General features: G+C 43.1%; 1 protein-coding gene across 1 annotated transcript; it reads right to left on the minus strand.

Annotated features, from left to right (window-relative positions):
• Positions 1 to 2,984: 2,984 nt before the first annotated feature.
• On the minus strand, positions 2,985 to 6,668 carry LOC110334570 (keratin, type II cytoskeletal 6A-like). Its single transcript, XM_021216295.1, has 9 exons — positions 6,162 to 6,668; positions 5,391 to 5,605; positions 5,026 to 5,086; positions 4,771 to 4,866; positions 4,477 to 4,641; positions 3,925 to 4,050; positions 3,558 to 3,778; positions 3,323 to 3,357; positions 2,985 to 3,220 (listed from the first exon to the last, which is right to left on the minus strand). The coding sequence occupies exons 1-9, from the start codon at positions 6,666 to 6,668 to the stop codon at positions 2,985 to 2,987; spliced, it is 1,662 nt and encodes a 553-aa protein (XP_021071954.1).
• Positions 6,669 to 18,979: the final 12,311 nt, after the last annotated feature.

Raw genomic sequence — 18,979 nt, forward strand, 5'->3', positions numbered from 1 at the left:
CATTTCTTTTAGTTTTTCCAGTTTGGTGGCTTACAGGTATTTAAATATGTCCTTGCATTCTCTGGATTTTCATGGTGACTTTTGTTATGTCAGGCTTTTTTCTTTGTTAGTTTGGACATTTACATTCTCCCTTTGAGTTAACTTGAGTAAGGGTTTGTAATTGTATTTCTCAAAGAACCTACTCTTTGCATTATTGATTTTTTGCATTGTTTGTTTTTATTTATTGATTCCAGCCCTGAATTTGATTATCTCCTTCCATCTACTTTTTTTTTGGTGTGACTTCTTTCTCTTCTTGAGCTTTGAGGTGTGTGGTTATGAAATCTCTCCAGTTTTATTATATAAGCCCTTAGTTTAATGAACTAGCTTTCATTGTGTCTCATAAGCTTGGGTATATTGTGTATTCATTTTCATTCAGTTCTAGACATTTTTAACTTTCTTTTTTTAGCCATTTTTAAAAAATTCAGTAGTGATTTGTTTATTTTACAATGAGTTTGCAATCTTTTTATTGTTTCTGAAACAATTTGCTTTGTGTCCAGTAAGTGGTCAAGTTTGGAGAAAGTTGTATGAGTTTCTTAGAAAATTATATTATTATCTGTTTGGGTAGAATATTTTGTAAATATCTGTTAGGTGCATTTGATTTATAACATCAGTCAGCTCCAGCATTTCTTTCTTTAGTTTTTGCCTGGGTAGCCTGTCTGTTGATGAGAATCAGGTAATAATGTCTCCCACTTTCAGTGTGTGAGGGTATATATGTGATTTAAGTTGTAATACTATTTCTTTTACTAGCCTGGATTTCTTTGTTTTTGGTGTATAGATGTTACAAATTGCAATATCCTTCTGGTACATTTTCCTTTGAGGAGAATGTAGTGTTGTAACCAGAATGACAGAATCTTAAATAAAAATAGCAAAATATCCCTGATAGAGTTTTCAATCTTATCTTTGAAATATCACAAGCTAGGCCGCCATCTTCTGCACTACTCTCAAAATTCTTATCCCTGAAATTCCTAAACAAGTTCCCACTGAGATCTAAATCTTCTCTGACTTTTCTAGATCAAAGTTGCAAAGTATTTCTATAATCCTCCCCCAAACATGGTCAGGGCTGCCGCAGCAATACCTCACTATACTGGTACCAAATTCTGTCCTTGTTGGGATTATGCCAAAACACCATGGGAATAAAGCAAATTGGAGAAGAAAGAATTCATTTGGCTTACAATTCTGGATTGTTACTCATTATTGAAAAAAATCAGAACAGGAATTTAAACATGGCAGGATCCTGGAGGTCGGAGCTGATACAGAGGCCACATATGGGTTCTGCTTATTGGCTTGCTCCCCATGCCTTGCTCAGCCTACATTTTTTTTTGTAGAACCCAGAAACACTAGCTCAGGAAAGACACCACCCACGATGAGCTGGGCCATGCCCCATTGATCACTAACTGAGAAACTGCTTTGCTTCTGGTCCTCATGAAGGCATTTCCTCAAAAGAGTTTCTTTTCTCTCAAGTGTCTCCAGTGTGTGTCAAGTTGATGTACAAATCCTGGCAGTATACTAGGACAGAAACACAGGGTGAAACCATCATGCCTGTCCAATGACATGGAAACTCATATTCTTTGAGTATTCATGAGGACAGAGGCATATTCTCCCAAAGCCTTTACATGTCCTACAATAAGAATTTCAGGTTTTGAATGACTCAAGTTCCCTAATTTGACCAGCTTCAGTGTCTCCAGTATTTCCCAGTTGTAGGTGTTATAGGTGGGGTGCATGGCCATTTTTGAATAACCTGTTTAAGACACAGTTTCAGCAATGCAGTTCAAGTTCAGGAGAAAGAAATATTCCCTGCTACTGGTCCTGGTTTTCAGGCAAGTTTCTTGGTCATGAAGGCAAGTGTAATTCTAAAACAAATACCTTATTTTCTTGTCAAAGGCCCTTGCTATAACTGTTAAAGAATGTTTCTCCATTTGAATGCTCTGGCTGAGTACTGTGATCTGTTCGCTAACATATCAGAGGGACCTCACCACTAATTCCTAACAAGGCTGTTAGCACTGAGTGGACACTAATAGCTGCAAATTCTTGTTCTCACTGACATGGAGGCAATTCACTCGGGAAGGAACTCCGAACTGACAATTGTTGACAATTTCTAAAGAAAGGCAGAGAAACATAAGGGAAATGGATACATTAAAAATTGTTTAATGAAAATGAAGGAAATAAAGGCTTCCCAAAAGAGTATCAATTTGAGAATAGAGAAGCAGGTGAGGGTTTTAGGGGAGGGCACCTGGGAGGGGCTGGTGGGTGTAAGTGGGAAAGTGATGAAATCCTACTTCATTGAAAAAGGTATTAAATACAATAAAAATATGAACCCAAATTTACATTAGAATATGAGAACAAATAAAAATATACATAGCTGGAGGAGGGAGCAGTAATGATACCCTAAAAAGACCTTGCATGATAAGGCTGCAGACTTTCTACATCAATGAATTTGCTCTTAAATAATACACATGGAAAAGGTCATTATGTTATAAACCTGATTTATTTAGCAATTTCCAGAAAGCAGAGCTGAGACAACATCACATGGGCACAGACTCTACATCACAGGGAAGGGAGGTTTATGGCATTGAAAGATGGGGTCTCTCAGGCCATTGGAAACTCAACGGGAGGTGCTCATTTCTTGAGTAGGGCCCAGAAAATTATTTCCAGAATGAAGAGGACATATGCACACTTTCACAGGAACCTCATAGATAGAGCTAGAGAGTCAGGAGTCTGGAAAATGAATATAACATGAAGCAGAAATGTGAATGAATTGTGATATGAGCTCAAAGGGTGACAATCAGAAGATTAACAATGGCAATCATGAGGACAGGAAGAAAAGCAACAGAACCCAGCCTCCTCATCTCCAAGCAGAGAGTAGAGGTCAGAGGTCAGCAAGGAGATGGCCTTGAACACGGGTATCCAGCATCTGGGGTCAGGAACAAGCTCTGGTGGCTGGGACTTCAGCACTTATAGTTCTTCCTGCTGGAGGATGTGTTGATGATGTTTTTAATAATGGAAGAGCTGACACCAGAGGAGCCAAGGTCACCACTGATGCCTCTGCTACTTCTAGCACTGAACCTACCTGCAAGGCCATGGCTACTGCTGTAGGAGTAGTTGCTGCCTCCTCCGAGGCCTAAGCTGCTGCTGGCACCACCTGAACTGCCATAGCTGTTGGGCAGGGTGGACTGCACCACAGCTGTGAAGGAGAGAGGATACATCAGACATGGTGAGCCCACTGTAATCAACTGAACCAGACTCAAGGGCAGGAGAAATGGAGGCTGGCAAGCAGAGTACTTACAGGTGTTGACTGGTCCAATGCCTTTACCATTCAACCTAGGAGAAATAGCAACAGGTAAGACCTGGGCAACCATGCTTCAGTCTCAGTTGGAACCCTCCATCAGGGGAAGGTTCACAGGTAATGTCCTGACCAGGACTTTTGGGAAGGTACCATTGTGTTCACAGCTAATATTCCCTTACCTTGGGCTGAATGATTAGCTCCACGGAAGTGTCCTCAGGCGTATATAGTTACCTACCTGCCCTCTTCATCCTCCAGGAGTGTCCTGTAGATGCTGATTTCCACATTAAGGGGAAACGTGACATCCATGATTTCCTGGTATTCCTTCACCTGCCTGGCCATATTCTCTTTGGCCTTCTTCAGGGCATTCTCTAACCCTTCCAACTTGCCCCTGGCATCCTCAAGTGCCATCTCCCCATGTTGATCAGCACCATCAATTTTAGCTCGCAACCTGTCAACCTGGGCAGAGAGAGGAACAACATCAACAAAAAAGGTAATGTGTAACTCTGGAGAGGCTAAGCCCCAGATCTTAGTTTCCAGTGAGCAAGAGCATAGAGGACAGGAAACAATGGCCAGCAAGCCCTGCATTTCTCTGTCTATCTCACCAGCCTGTCAATGATGTCGATCAGTGATCTCATTATCTTGATCATTTGTTTCATCTTAGCGATCTCCTGCTTGATTTTGTGCAAGTCAATGCCATGTTTGCCAGCTGTATTCTGCAGGTCCTCATACTAAAGATAAGTCAAAGAGAGAGTATTTATGTGCTTTTATGCAGAAGCAAATTCACCTCTAAGTAGCACACACTTCCATGGATGTGTTGGTTTTTATCCTCAAGACAAGCTTAAGGACAGCACAGACTCCACAGTTCCCCCAGGAAGTGAAAATGTTCTCTAGTGTCTCATGAGGACCAGTGCTCAGTGTACATCTAGAGTACAGAGAGCATGAACCCCATTTATGGCATCTTTACCATAAATGGGGTATTTGGGATATTTTTCTCTTAGAGTAGAATATCACTCTATAGCACAAGTGCTCAGCACATTTGCTTTAAGAGCACACCAATTTCTCTTTGATAGACATTTGTTAGTTATAGACTCTGAGCCTTATGGAGTTCAGGATGGGTCTCAGGCATTCTCATTATCCTTAACCTCTATACTCACCTTAGTCTGGTACCAAGACTCAGACTCAGCCCGACTTCTCTGAGCAATTTTCTCATACTTTGCCTTGACCTCAGCAATAATGCTGTCCAAGTCCAGGCTGCGGTTGTTGTCCATGGAGAGGACCACAGAGGTGTCTGAGATGTGTGTTGGCATCTGAGACAGTTCCTGCACAACAGAAAGAGCCATGGTCATCTCTGTCTGTGTGGATCACAGAGGTTCCCAACACTTTGCACAGAATTAAATAGAGGGAATGGGTAAGGGAGAAAAGGAGAAATGGAGACAAAAAGTGTTTACAGCCTCAAAAACAGCTCTCAAGAAGTCAGTGTCATCTGCTAGACTGTCTGCCTTGGATTGCAGTTCAACCTTGTTCACATAGGCAGCATTTACATCCTGAAAAAAAAATATTAACAACACGGCATCAAGTTAACTTGCTTGCGCAGACCATTCACCTCTGTCTCCATGACCACCACTTCTCTGGAATGGACCAGACATATTAAGCCATTTCTGTCTTTCAGCAGAGAAACCCATCTCTGTGGTTAGTCAGCTCACCTTCTTCAGGACCCCAAATTCATTCTCTGCTGCTGTGTGCTTGCTGATTTCATCTTCATATCTATAAGAGGAAGATTGCACCACATTGGAGACAGTGGGAGGATGACATCAATGGCAGCCTGTGACCCTGTTCCCATATTCTATAAATGTGCACATCTGGCTAAACATTGATTGTGTTGTATCAATTCATTCATTCCTTTTGTGTTGTATAACCTTCCTTGGTCCTAGGCTTTTGCTCTTTGCCGATAAGTTGTCGTTTTCATCTCAATAACCAAGCCTTCTTAATTCATGCTATCCAAGTCTACATTAGGGATTCCATTTTTGTAAAGTTTAAGAAAGTGGATTCTTCCTTCCTCATTACTCACTTGTTCTTGTAGTCCTCCAGTACATCCTGAATCCTCCTCAGCTCTGAGTCCAGGTGGCCCTTCTGACCAGCAGTGATGCTCAGCTCTATTGAAAGGTTGTTGATGTAATTTTCAAACAGGGTCTTCAGTTCAGGCCTCACAGGCTCAGTGCCCTGCTCCTGCAGCAGGGCCCACTTGGTATCCAGGGCCTTGTTCTGCTGTTCCAGGAACCGTACCTGGAGGGGTTGAGTGTGAATGGGAGAAGTTTGAGTTTCATCCTTCTATGACCCCTTTCTCTAGTGTGTGTGTGCCCTCTCAGGCTATCTGCCTAAACACATTCAGTGTACTTAGAACACAGCCCTGGGTCTGAGAGGTACAATCCAGGGTGAAGCTTCCAACACCACCTCTCGATGGAGGGCAGAGCACTCATGCAGGCCACTGGCTACCTAGCAGTGTGTTCCTGGAGTGTGATATAGCTTAGTGAGGCTGGCATGTCCCCCAACTGTACTATGTATAGATATACTTCTACCTTACTAAAATCGTCTGCTATGTGATTCCTTAGCCCATCTCTGACTACTGGGGTCAGGCACCCTTATGGGACAACTTATGGGCGGGAGAAACTCTGACCCTGATTTCCAGATGCCACTCTAAATAAAGAGCAGCAGAAAGCCAGGACAGAGAATCATCTAGAAAGAAAGGCAACATCTGAGCAAAACCTGAAGCCTCTTTTCTCCACCTTTGTTCAGTATTCACTTCAGACACAAGGCAACTCTAGGAAGGACCATGTCTCACCTTGTCGATGAAGGAGGCAAACTTGTTGTTGAGGGTCTTGATCTGCTTCCATTCCTCAGTCCTGACCAGCTGGATGGTGGGGTCTATTTGCAGGTTCAGGGGGGTGAGGAGGCTCTGGTTGATGGTGACCTCTTGGATACCTCCAGGTGGGCACACCGGGAAGCCAGCTCTTCCATAGCTACTAGCAAAACCAGCTCCAGCACTAAAGCCAAAGCTACCTCCAGCTCCTCCTCCAATGCCGAAGCCTCCTCCGAATCGGCTGCCATAGCCTCCTCCAATGTCACAGCTGCCCCCTCCGATGGAGATCCTCTTGGAGCTTCCTACACCATAGAGGCTCCTGCTGCCAAAGCCAGCTCCTCCACACACTGCACCAGAGCCACCGCTACCCTGGGAGCGGCACACGGACACACTGCTGAAGCCAGAGTGGTTGAGCCCAGGCACTCTGGCTGAGCTGGCACTGTAGCCACGGTGGCTGGTTTGACTCTTGATGGTGGTTTTGGTAAACATGGTTCCTTAAAGCGAGATGGCTTCAACGTGGAGAGAGGCAGAGCAGCGCTAAACAGATGAGTGAGCTGCATTCTGGGCTGTGGCTTATATGTTGTACAGATGGGCTGGACTGGCTCCTGAAGGTGAGCTTGTAGAGTGGAATGGATACAACTTTACAGTGATGCCACACCTAAATTATTTGAAACTGTTATGAAATATTCAGGTTGCAGTTTTGGCTTCCTTTAGTCAGGGAAAATGCTCCTGTGTCTAGTGTTGAAGTGATCAGTAAATCAGCTTTTCATCTACTGTAGATCAAATCAACAAATATTTTACATATTCTCCTGATTGCCCTTTCATGCCTGTTCATGGGTAATGGAATATTTAAGTCTCAGGGTATGAGCATTAAGGTGATGCAGGTCGTAAGCCTGCTAAGCAGCTGCAAGAGGAGTGGTAAACAAGGCAGAAGCCACAATCTGGATTGCCTGATCAACTGCATTGTTGTCTACAATTAATGGCCCCGGCAGACCAGAAAAAGCATGTATATTGTAATTTAAAATGAGAATTACGAGCAAGAATATTTTTCTGAAGCTTAGCAAACAATGGAGAGGCATTAGTAGAGGGACATATATATGGAACTGTCTCCAGAAGGGGAACAGAGGTAGCCACATAGGCACTGTCTGTATACAAATTAAAAGGAGTATCAGGCAAGAGTTCAAATACTCTAACAATGGCTGCTAGCTCCACAAGCTGCGCTGAGGAGAAGCCTGTTACAAAGCATGAGATCTTACCACTTTTATTAAAACCTGCAGTGCCCTTGGAGGAGCCATCTCTAAAGACTAAAGCAGCTCCAACAATTGGAGTTGGCTTTGTTCTCTTTGGAAAAACCACAGGTGTCCTGTGTAGGAATTGCACTTATCTGTTAGTAGTGTGCCCAATCAGCACTGTGTTGAATTAACCACTGGACTTGGGATGTATGGTAAGGAAGAACAATAATGTCAGGATCTTTACTAAAAAGCCTAAGAGCAGCTTTCCTGCCAAGTCACAGAATATGTGCAACCAGCTGAGGATATGTGGGCAATACTTTAGAAGGAGTAGCTGGCAAATGTACCCAGAACAGAGGTTTAAGTTGCCATAAAAGGCCTGTGGGAGAAAAGAGTGTAGGGAAGACAAGAAACTGGAGTGGTAGATCTGGAGAGAAGTACCCAATACTTTGTTCATTAATAGCCTGTTCAACCTTGTCCAGAGATTCTTGTGCTTCCTGAGTCAGCGTATAGGGGGAGGCGGATTTAGTCTCCACACAAAACATCAAGCAAAGGTTTTAATTCTCCTGTTGTAAGCTTCAAATAGGGGCAGAGCCAATTTATATCTCCTAGCAGGCGTTGATAATCATTAAAATTCTGTAATGAATCTCTCCTTAAATGAACCTTTTGTGAGAGAATCCTGTTGGGAAACAATTCAAAGCCCAAAAACAAATGAGGCAGGTGAATCTGAATTTTCTCAGGCGAGACTTGAAGTTGCTGACTCTGGAGAGCATTAATAAGTTTTAGACCAACACAATGTAGCTGATTTTCATCAGGCCCAGAAACAAGAATGTCATCTATGTAATGAATTATGTAATAATCAGGGTAGGATCTCCTGAAGGGATAAACAACCTGAGCCATGTACTTNTGGCAAAGCGTGGGACTATTAGCCATGCCTTGAGGGAGAACTCTCCACTGAAATCGAGGAGAGGGCCCTACACAGTTAACTACGGGAAGGCTAAATGCGAAGTGTTTACAATCTTCAGGGTGGAGGGAAATAGAAAAGAAGCAATCTTTTAAGTCAATGGCTAATTTGGCATATCCCTTGGGAATAGCCACTGGAGAGGGAATACCAGGTTGTAAGGCTCCCATGGTAACCATGGTCTTATTAACTGCTCTGAGATCTTGCAGTAATCACCATTTGCCATTTTGTTTTTGAATAACAAATATTGGATTCTTCCAAGGCACAGTAGAAGGTTCTATATGTCCTGCTGCCAACTGTTCCTGTACTAATTCTATGGCTGCAGACAATTTTTTAGCAGGGAGGGACCATTGGTCAATCCATACAGGGGAGTCATCCTTCTAGGTAATCTTATCTGCCTGGCGTGCGGGGGGGGGGGGCAATGGTCCTCATGAAAAATGGGAACTATAACCTAAGCCAGCATGATCCATTTTGGGAGAGGCAGCTATTGGCATAGGCCTCCCCTGTCCATTTTTGCCTAATCCCTGTCCAGGGAGATACCCCAGGGAGAGCATTTGTTGAGCAACAACTTCATTGGGACTACGCATAAAAACTTTCATTTGAGAGAGAATGTCTCTTCCTCACAGATTAACAGGTAGGCCAGGAACAATGAAGGGCTGAATAGAGCCTGAATTTCCCTCACTATTTTCCCAAGTCAGCAACTGTGAGCTCTGGAGAGTATTTTTTGATTGTCCAATTCCTTGTAGATGGGTCAGAGTGGCTTGTAAAGGCCAAGCGGAAGGCCAGGCACTCAGTGAAATTACAGTAGAGTCAGCGCCTGAATCTAAAATGCCTTCAAAGCTCTTGCCATTTATCTTAAGGCTGAGTGTAGGGCGGTCCTTCGTGATTGCCTGGACCCAGTACAGGTCTGAGTAGCCTGGTTGAGAAGAGCCATGCCATGTGCCTATTGCTGGGCGAGAGGTATCTAGAGGTAGAGGCAGAGCCTGTGCCAAGCATTGCCCTTGCAAGATTGATATTGGTCCTCGAGGGGCACTGACCAGAATCTTAATTTCTCATGTATAATCATTGTCCACTAATGAGGGATGGACTATAAGTCCCTTTAACGTGGTGGAGGCAAGCCCCAGAATTATAAAATATGTATGAGTGGGTGGTTCAAAAACCACAGTGGAAATGACCTGGACACCATCCTTAGGGGTCAGTCCTGAAGTGGCGGAGGTGCACAGATCCACTACCACATTTTTGGGCTGGCTCTGCAGAGACTAGGGGCTGAGCTAGCTGTCTGTGTTAAGAGACCAAGGGGAAAGCCAATGCTTTGGCTCTGGGCCCCCTAGAGGCATTCTCTTTAATGCTGCTTGAGGCTGCTGTGGATGCAAATGGGAAAACAAAAAGAAAGTAAAGGGCAGAGAGGACATCACATGAGCACAGGATGAGTGACTGTGTTATCACAGTTACTGACAGGAGGTTTATGACATTGGAAGATGGGGTTTCTCAGGCCACTGGAAGTGAAGGGAACAGTTCATTCTGACTAGTACCCAGACAATGATTCCAAGAATGAAGGGGACAGAGACATCCTTCCACAGGCAACCTCTTGGATAGAGGGAGGAAGACTTGAGCCTGGAAACCCGAAAAAAACATGAAGTACCAAATGTGAGTGAATCATGATGTGAGCTCAGAGGATGACAATCAGAAGTTGAGCAATGGCGTACCATGAGGACAGAAAGCAGAGCAACAAGATCAATCTTCATGGGCCCCAAGCAGAGAGCAGAGCTGTGAGGTCAGTGATGAGAAGCCTCAGAACATAGGTATCTGTGTCAGGAGCCATAATGAGACAAACTGATAACAGCAGGTGAGCATCTTGATGTGGCCTGCTTTGGATTCTTATATAAGCTGTGACAGGTGTGCCCTTATTAAACAAGGCTGTAAGGGATTCATTTTAGGAAAGATTCCTGTTATTAATATGCTTTTCCGGTTATTATTAAACATATATAATAATTACTAATAAACACATATAAAAATCATCCCTTTGGAGAGGATCTCTGCAGATTCACAAAATCTTATAGTGATGCTATATAGATAAATAGATGACTTAAGTCCTAAGAATTCCTAAAATTATATCAGTGATTATTAAGCTCATTTGTAGTGGGACTGCTATTAGTCCTTTTCTGATAGTCAAAACTTCGATGAGATCTCTGTCAGTCTCCCAAGTGTCACCAGTTACTTGCTCTTAGATAGTAATCAGACTTTACTCAGAGCACATTCCAAAGGTTGTAAAACAATTAACCAGAGGTAATAAAAAGGGAAGTAATGATTTATTATAGGTGCTAGGACAGAAGATAAAATATTGACTGGGTTTATCTATACAAAACTTCACTTATAACTTAGTTATGGTTTTAAACTTTCAGTGATCCTGTGGAGCTGAGACAGGTGATGGACGTTTAGCCAGAGAATTACTCCTAATAGATATGCATGTAATCATTCTCTGTTGTAAACTTCTATTTCAATTTACGATCCAACTTTCTGTGTGAACTTTTGATAAACTTTCTAACACGTGATCATGTGTTCTGAAAGATGTTTAAGAGCTGAGGACAAAGAGAAGAGTCAGAACTGAGAGACTGAGGTGAGAGGAATGGAGGTAAGAACTGAGATGAGAGAGGAACTGAGCTGAGGAGAAGTTTTTAGACACCACTTTTTTGATTAGAAGGAGAATGCAGAGTGGAATGACTTAGAAACTTTAGGTAACATAAAATACTGAGAGAAAAATGTGCAGAATGCAGAGGGAATGAGAAAAAAGATGTCACAGAGAGCAGAAGGAGCAGGCAGGAGAGACTCTGGGCTGAATAGAAAGGGGAAACTGAGATGAACAAGAACAGCAATTATTTCAATTTCCAAGTATGAATGCAAAGTGACCAGCTGTGCTCTCCTCATGCCTCTATTTCTGAAGTGATGACTGCCATTTGTCTCTGCCATGATGGAATTTCAAGTCAGAGCAAACCTTTCCTTCTATAAATCCTCTCTTGCTATCTATTTGTTCAAAGCAGCAAGACAACTAAGACATATCCTGAGAATTTAACATTCTTCATCTGAACCAAGAGTCTCTGGGTCATGTGAGATTCATTCAGAAGTCAGTGCTATGTGGCCTCAGACTCATACACTAAGGATGGGTGCCTTCTAACTGCACCCATTCGTTCAATAGAAATATCTCAAAGCTTCGCCTTCAAGACAAAGGACCTGGAAACTATAGAGACAAGATGTGCTGTCCATCTTCCTAACAACTTCTGTTCTGGAATGCCAGTGCTGGATTCCCTGAGGTCCCTGATGTAGGGAGTCAGAGTGGAGAGACTTGCGAGGAGCCTCAGATACTTCAGGGACCAATTCACTAAAAGATGGGGCTAAAAAGAAAAAGTAAACCACACTGGTCCAGCTTCTAACACATGGTTTTCCTTTCTATGCTCATGCTGCATTGGAAAGAAAAATGTTGAGTACAGAGGCTGAGTTCATGGTGACTATGTCCCTAGAGAATACCTACAGCATCAAATGAAGGTGTCTCATGAGATTAGGAAGAGAGCATGCGGGTAAAGGTCAGGCTTGGGTGCCCAAAGACATGGAGAGTACATGCAATGAGGAATTTTCTGAACCCGTAGGTGTGAAAGTGACCATTTTAATCCTGCTCATTGGGGCAGAACATGTGAGTCAGAGACCTGAGCAGGGAGCAGAGACAGCTTCTGTCTGTTGTGGGGCAGGGGTGCAGTGCCACAACATTTAGGGTCATTGAAGGAAAGGGCAAGAGAGCTGCCTGTCAGATGGGAACTGCTCAATGTAACCTCCATAGGCAGGACAGCTAGGATTCTCAGGGAGAACTTTGCATGGCAGAGACAAGTTTTCATTCTTTGAGGGTATATGATGGACCATTCTCAGACAGCAGACTCATAGATGGGAGCCATGTTGCCTGACAAGAGCTGGTGATGGAGAGAAGGATAAACAGAGAAATAGTGAAGGCACATGATCTCCTCAGCCCCAAGCAGAGAGTAGAGGTGGGGTCCAGCAAAGAGAAGCCCCTGAGCACAGGGCTCTGAGTGTAGGGCTCTACAGCCATGGTGTCTGGGATCAGGGACAAACTCTTGGTGACAGGGAATTCATTGCCTGTAGCTCTTCCTGCTGGAAGAGGTAGTGGTGTATTTGATGGTGGAAGAACTGCCACCAGAAGATCTGAGGCTACCTCTGATGACTCTGCCACTGCCAGCACAGAAGCCACCTCCAAGGCCATGGCTACTGCCGTAGGAATAGCTGCTGCCTCCACCCAGGCCTAAGCTGCTGCTGGCACCACCTGCACTGCCATAGCCGCTGGACACAGTGGACTGCACCACAGCTGGGAAGGAGGAAAAGGACACCACAGACATGTTGAGCACACTGTGACCAGATAATCAAGTCACAGGGGAAGAAGGGTAGTTTGTTATGCAGAGTACTTACAGATGGTGACTGGTCCAACATCACTCAACTTAGGAGAGGAAAGCAGCAGGTGAGAACTAGGCAGTCACGTCTTCGGCCTCCATGGGAACCCTCTATCTGGTGAAGGTTCACTGAGAATCTTTGGCAAGGAGTTGCTTGAAGGGACCATTGTGTCCACCGGTAGTGTTCCCTTACTTCTCCTCGGGACCTGGCACTATGGGGGTTGTGGAGGTCAACCTTGTGAAGGAAAAAGTGAGAGGGAGAGCAAGGCACCACAGGCAGTGGTGATTCCTTAAAGAACCTTGAGCTGCCGTGTATATATGTGGCATTAGATCTAAGATGGCTCTTGGAATACTGGGGTGACTTCAAAAAAGAACCGAGGCTAGGGAGGTAGCTGCTTTCTCCAGTCTTCATGGAAGTCCTCACAGCTGGTGGTGATGTTGCCCCCACACCCTTCTCAGTTACCTCATCAGGCAGGGCTTCCATTGGAACATGTGTGGCAAGATACGATTGGCCGAGGAGTTTGGAGTTTGTGGTTGGCTTGAATACTGTATAAGCATATGCACTGCTCAATAAAATCAGATCGGCACCCTGATGTTGGTCTCCTGAGTCTCTCGTCCTGGGATTTGTCATGTGACTGTGTCGCCTCTCATCCCCCATCCTCTGTCCTGTTCCCACAAGGCACCATGGAGATGTCCTCAGGGATTGGAGGATGTAGTTATCCACCAGTGCACCTCACCTTCCAGCAGCTTCCTGTAGGTGGCGCTTTCCACATCACGGGCCAGCTTGACATTCATGAGCACCTGGTACTGCTTCAGCAACCTGGCCATGTCCTGTCTGCCCTTCCAGCTTGTTCTTCCCCAGAAGTTGTGTGAAGCTGGGTATAGTAGCTTTGATATTACTCATGTGTACCCAGCTTCACATGAATTCTGGGGATTCAAATTCAAGTCGTTACACTTATGTGACAAATTATTCGCTGGCTATACTGTCTTTCCAGTCCCTAAGGACCATTTTTTAATGATTACCAGTGGATTTTGTACTTTCTTATACATTAGTACACCCATAGTTAGAGAATGATGGACATTCACAGAAGATTGCCGAGTCATGCCTTCCTCCCCTCTCAGAGACCGGACTCTGTTCTCTGTTCTTGCTTTGGTATAATTTTTCCAGGATCTCCATCAGTTAGTGACACACTTCTCATGCATTCTGGCCCAATCTTTTCCGTTCCAGGCATTTGCCTTGGGTAATCACAGTCCTTGGATCTCCTGCTACAGAGCTCAGCCTGTGAGCCACAGCTGTAATCGACTCTAGGATTGGTTCTGGTTGGATGATGGGACCATTGATTAGATTGGTTGTATCTTATTAATCAGCTTGTTTCCTAGGTGTGGGAATTCAAACGCCTCTCCCTGATGCTCCCCTCCCCCAGCAGTTATTCCTGAGTCATTTGTTGGCTTATGCTATGGCCAGGCTATATTATTCCCTTCTTCAGCATCTCCCTTCCTCCACCTGACAGTACAGGTGCTTCTTGATCTCAGCTGCTGGTTCATGTAAGATCAGAAATATCTTTCCTGATGGCATTACAGGTCATCCCTTGGCAGAGTTTAACAGTCAACTTCCGTGTCCGTTTGTCTTACTTGAACAGCATTCTGTCTGTAGATGAAATTGGGGCATTTCTTGCCCAGCGGCTAGTTTGTCACAGTGTAGTCACTCAGCCTTGAGTTATTGATGTTCAAAATCGTCTTTGAAGTGGAATGGGCATACTGAAAGGAGCAGACATGTCTCATAGACAAAAGACATTTAATAATGCAATAACATTAAATACCATATTCTGTGGGTCCCTGAAACTTTTGAAGACACACACACACACACACACACACACACAAACACACACACACATACACACGCATAACTGAATTGTTCAACATTGATCATTTTTAGCTATTTTTTACTATTTGAATAAGCTTGAAAACACTTCATTGCACTTAACTAGATTAGAATCTATATGACCATGAGTTTAGTATCTGACTATTAACTCACATTACTTAATCATCCTTAACAGATTATAAGCGCAGCTATGAGAGGCATTGTGTCTAAGTCTTGTATTCTTAAAGGAGTTGCATAATAAGCACAATGCCTAAGAGCAACAAAATTAATTTTAAATTTGTATCAATATATAAAGATTTATACCAATGAATATCTTAAACCTGTATCAGTATCCAAAATTCTGTAACAATGTAAAAGTATATAACTTCAAATCTGAATCAAAATATAAAGACTTCTACAAATGTAAGATTATGCCTATCAAATGCTTTAATAGTAAATTTAACAATCCATCCCCATATATCTAATTTCTTATATTATTACTCTATGTCCCTTTTTTCCTCTCAATGTTTCTTTACCTTAGAAAGAAGGATAGAGATGAGGAAAGGAAAGATAGAAATCCCTGAGTCTAAACTCTCTATTTAGTTTTCTTCCTGTCCAAAATTGCAACCATTTTCAAATTATTACTTAAATGACGACATATCTGTAATTCATAATATAACCAAAACCCAGACACCTCCAACTCAAGGGGTTGGGACAACGATTTTCTATGGCTGCTTCCTGTTGGATTGGAGTGAAAAATTCCTTTTGTGGAGGGTGGCAAGAGAATTAGAAAACATGGTTAGTCTTAGGAAAGCTAGCTGTAGCATTAGCTGTCCAGTCTCTGTGTGCCGAGAAAGTGCAGGGTTAGCTGAAGTCCTGACTGGAACTGTCTGAAAGGCTGGGTGACCCAAGGTCACTCTGGATCAGCAGCCATTCCTAAAGCTGTTCTGGAAGCAAGTCTCTGGAATAGCATCAGGTGAGGCAGGATCAAGCAGGTCATCTCAGCATCCCTGAGGGTGAATCTTGTCAGAGCTGCATTATTGGTGTTTCCTTCAGTAGTATATGAACCTTACAAGCAATACTTAGTTCTATAAAGATACGTATATGGATTGTGCATGGTGCACAGCTCAGTTAAGGATGAATTCTTGCTCCTTGTTTGAGCAGGTGAAAGATGACTAGCTTTTTGTGAGTTAGTTTGATCAATAACCAAATTGTAATAAATCTTCATGAAAGGATGGCATGATGAATTTGAGGATTCTGTAACCAACAACACCTATTAGCTATGATAGCTGACATTTTGGCTAGAGACATTTTTATGTCTCAGCCAGTTTCAGGTCTGTTCCCATGTAGAGAGATGAGCAAATCATATTACCTTCCCTGTTTGGCCTTCCTGAAGTTTTCTTTCATATCTTCAGTCAAGATCTTCAAGGGGTCTTCCTCTATCATGTCTGATCCATACTATTTTTGAGGGAGTCCAAAGACTTTTCGCCTTTCCTGTTGACACAAACACAGAGTCTATCCCAAAATACCATGTCCTGGGTCTGGCAACCGGAAATTGATTGATTCAAACCAGCAGCCTCTTTTTTCTTTACGCCTGCTTTACTTTGACAAACCTCTCAGAGAGGATTTGTAATATCATTAATACCACTGAACTTATAACCTTCATTTTGATAATTAAAGCAATTTAAAACAATTATTACTTAAAATATTTAAAGACAATTAAAGTGATTTTCACTTATTCCTCCCTTCTATGGAGACTAATATCTCTTCAGAATATAATTATATCCCCTTCCTCTTTATATAAATTGACTTAATTTCCTTTCCTACATATTTAACTTCAATTCAATTCCCTTCTATTTACAGTATACACCTAATTTTAGGCCATCAATGTATCAAATGGAAGCTAAGTGATCTCAGAATTCCCATAGAGCCCACATTCAAAGAACCCAGGCGTTTGCAACAGTATTGACTTCTTACATTTCCATTAATTTTTGTATTCTTATCTTGGCTAGGCCTGCTCTCTATTTAGCCTGACTTATTTTCCAGCAGGGGCTCCCAGCATCCCTGGCTTAAGCTCTCTGCTGCAGCTTAGAAGTATTTGAGAAGGCCTCAGTTGGATCCCTAGCTTGCTACCCGGAGTGCCTGTGTTGGTTTTGGGGGTGAAGCTGTGTCCTCCAGTTATACAGGCCAAATTAGCATGGGTTTTGTCCTAGTCCCAAACCTACATGGCTTGGGGAGAAACCACTAAGTTCTGCAGCCCTCCTTGGGTGGAGGCAAGTGGTGCAAAGCTTCCTTCCTCTCAATGGGCCGTAAATTCAGAGTCTAGATCCCAGAGTCCTTTCTCCTGTATGGCAGAAAGAGTAACCAGGTTTCATTTCAGATGTCCTATAATTAAAGCATGATTAAGGAACCATTTTTAATAGATTTCTCTCTTAAAAACTTTTTTTTAAAAGGCAGGTTCCCACTATGTAGCTCAAACTAACCTTGATTTTGTGGAAATCACCTGGCCTTAGCCTCCCTCTCTCCCTTTTTCCCTTCCCTCCCTCCTTCCTCTCCTCTCCCCTTCCTCCCCTTACTTCCTCCTTCCCTTCTTCTCCTTTCTCATTTTCTCCCCTCACTTCCTCCTTCCCTTCTTCCCCTCCCTCCCTTCCCCCATTTCCTCCTTCTCACCTCCCTTCCCTCCTGTCCTTCCTCCGCTTACTTCCTCTTTCCCCTTTTTCCCTCCCTCCCTTCTCCCCTCACTTCCTCCCTGCCCAATTCATTTCTTCTGCACACCTCATTTTCTTGCATGGCAGATTTGTAAGTCTCCTTACAAAAATAGTGTTAGTTAAAAATACACATGCCACTACTCTCTCTCTTTCTTTCTTTCTTTCTTTCTTCCTTCCTTCCTTTCTTTCTTTCTTTCTTTCTTTCTTTCTTTCTTTCTTTCNCCTTCCTTCCTTCCTTCCTTCCTTTCTTTCTTTCTTTCTTTCTTTCTTTCTTTCTTTCTTTCTTTCTTTCTTTCTTTCTTTCTTTCTTTCTTTCATCTTAGTTCGGAATCATTTTAGATACAACCAGATGTGAAGGAGGTATAGAGAAGCACGGTGTGGTCTAACCTGGGTCCTATTAATATACTTCACAGTAATGTGTTCATTCATTGTAGCTAAGGAACAAACATAAACATAGTATCAGAGAGTCCACACTCTGTTCCCTTAGTTTTGGGCCTGCCTTTGTTGGATGCATGGTACACTAGCACACTTTTATCACATTTCCTTATTCTTTGCCTGAAGGAGTCAGCTTGCCAGGTTTCTGTGCTTTCATGGCCATGAAAGTTTTGGGGAACAGTGGCCCCATGTTCTGTAGAATCTATTAATTGTTCTTTGACATATTATTTTTCTGATGATTCCAATAGAAGTTCTGGGATTCTTGGAGGAGAGTCAGAGGTAAAGCCCCTTCTGATCATAGACTGGTATCAATAGGTCCCATCACTGTGGCTGGAGCCCTGAATCACCTAGGTAAAGTGACTTCACAACTTCTCTGTTGTAAGGTGCCCCTTCACCTCCTTCCCACACCATACCTTTGGCAAGAAGTTGTTCCTCACAGCCCACACCTGGGGAGGAGGTTGCACTCTGCCTCACTGAGGAAGGGATCCTTATACCAATGTTTTGAAATCTCTCTATGTAAACGTGGCCTTGCCTGTGTCCTCGATTCATTTCTCTAGTTATTTGCTTGTAATTATGTAGGCACATGAGCATTTCATTTGTACTTTGGGCCATAATCCAATGCTATTCCTTATTGAACAAGTAGTTTAAATTATTCTAATTCAGCCGCAGGGCTCTGTCCACTGTGGCTTTGCTTTAGGGAATGGCTGATGCTGTTACACCAGATGTTTATACTAAATGACTAAAGAAATAATTTCCTGAACACTTCCTTTTTATCATGGTAAGAGGTACTAGGGCCCTCCCTAAAATGAGTCATTTCTCTGAGGGGCCTCCCTTTCTGGCTGTATTGGTTAGCATTCTTTAGAATGACAGACCCAGTAGTACATTCATGCGTGAAGACTTTCACTTTACAGGACTCACTTGCCTAATTACTGAGTAGGGAAATATCTCAAATTTACAGAACTGTAATGTCACTTTGAGTCACTAACTTCAGCTTAGCCAGGAGGACCTGGAATCCCAGTTTAAAGGGCATCAATAGGAGCATTCTCTTTTCTTCTTCTTCTCCTTCTTCTTCTTCTTCTTCTTCTTCTTCTTCTTCTTCTTCTTCTTCTTCTTCTTCTTCTTCTTCTTCTTCTTCTTCTTCTTCTTCTTCTTCTCCTT

This window comes from Mus pahari, chromosome 17, assembly GCF_900095145.1.
Source record: "Mus pahari chromosome 17, PAHARI_EIJ_v1.1, whole genome shotgun sequence".
Taxonomy (NCBI): Eukaryota; Metazoa; Chordata; class Mammalia; order Rodentia; family Muridae; genus Mus; species Mus pahari.

Bases quoted from the DNA above. Each gene is read 5' to 3' on its own strand.
- LOC110334570 (XM_021216295.1), bottom strand. From the start codon at position 6,668: ATGTTTACCAAAACCACCATCAAGAGTCAAACCAGCCACCGTGGCTAC. The intron at 4,867-5,025 runs GTGAGCTGACTA...TTTTTTTTTCAG, and splicing joins AATTTGGGGTCCTGAAGAAG to GATGTAAATGCTGCCTATGT. The intron at 3,779-3,924 runs GTGAGATAGACA...CTCTCTGCCCAG, and splicing joins TCGACATCATTGACAGGCTG to GTTGACAGGTTGCGAGCTAA.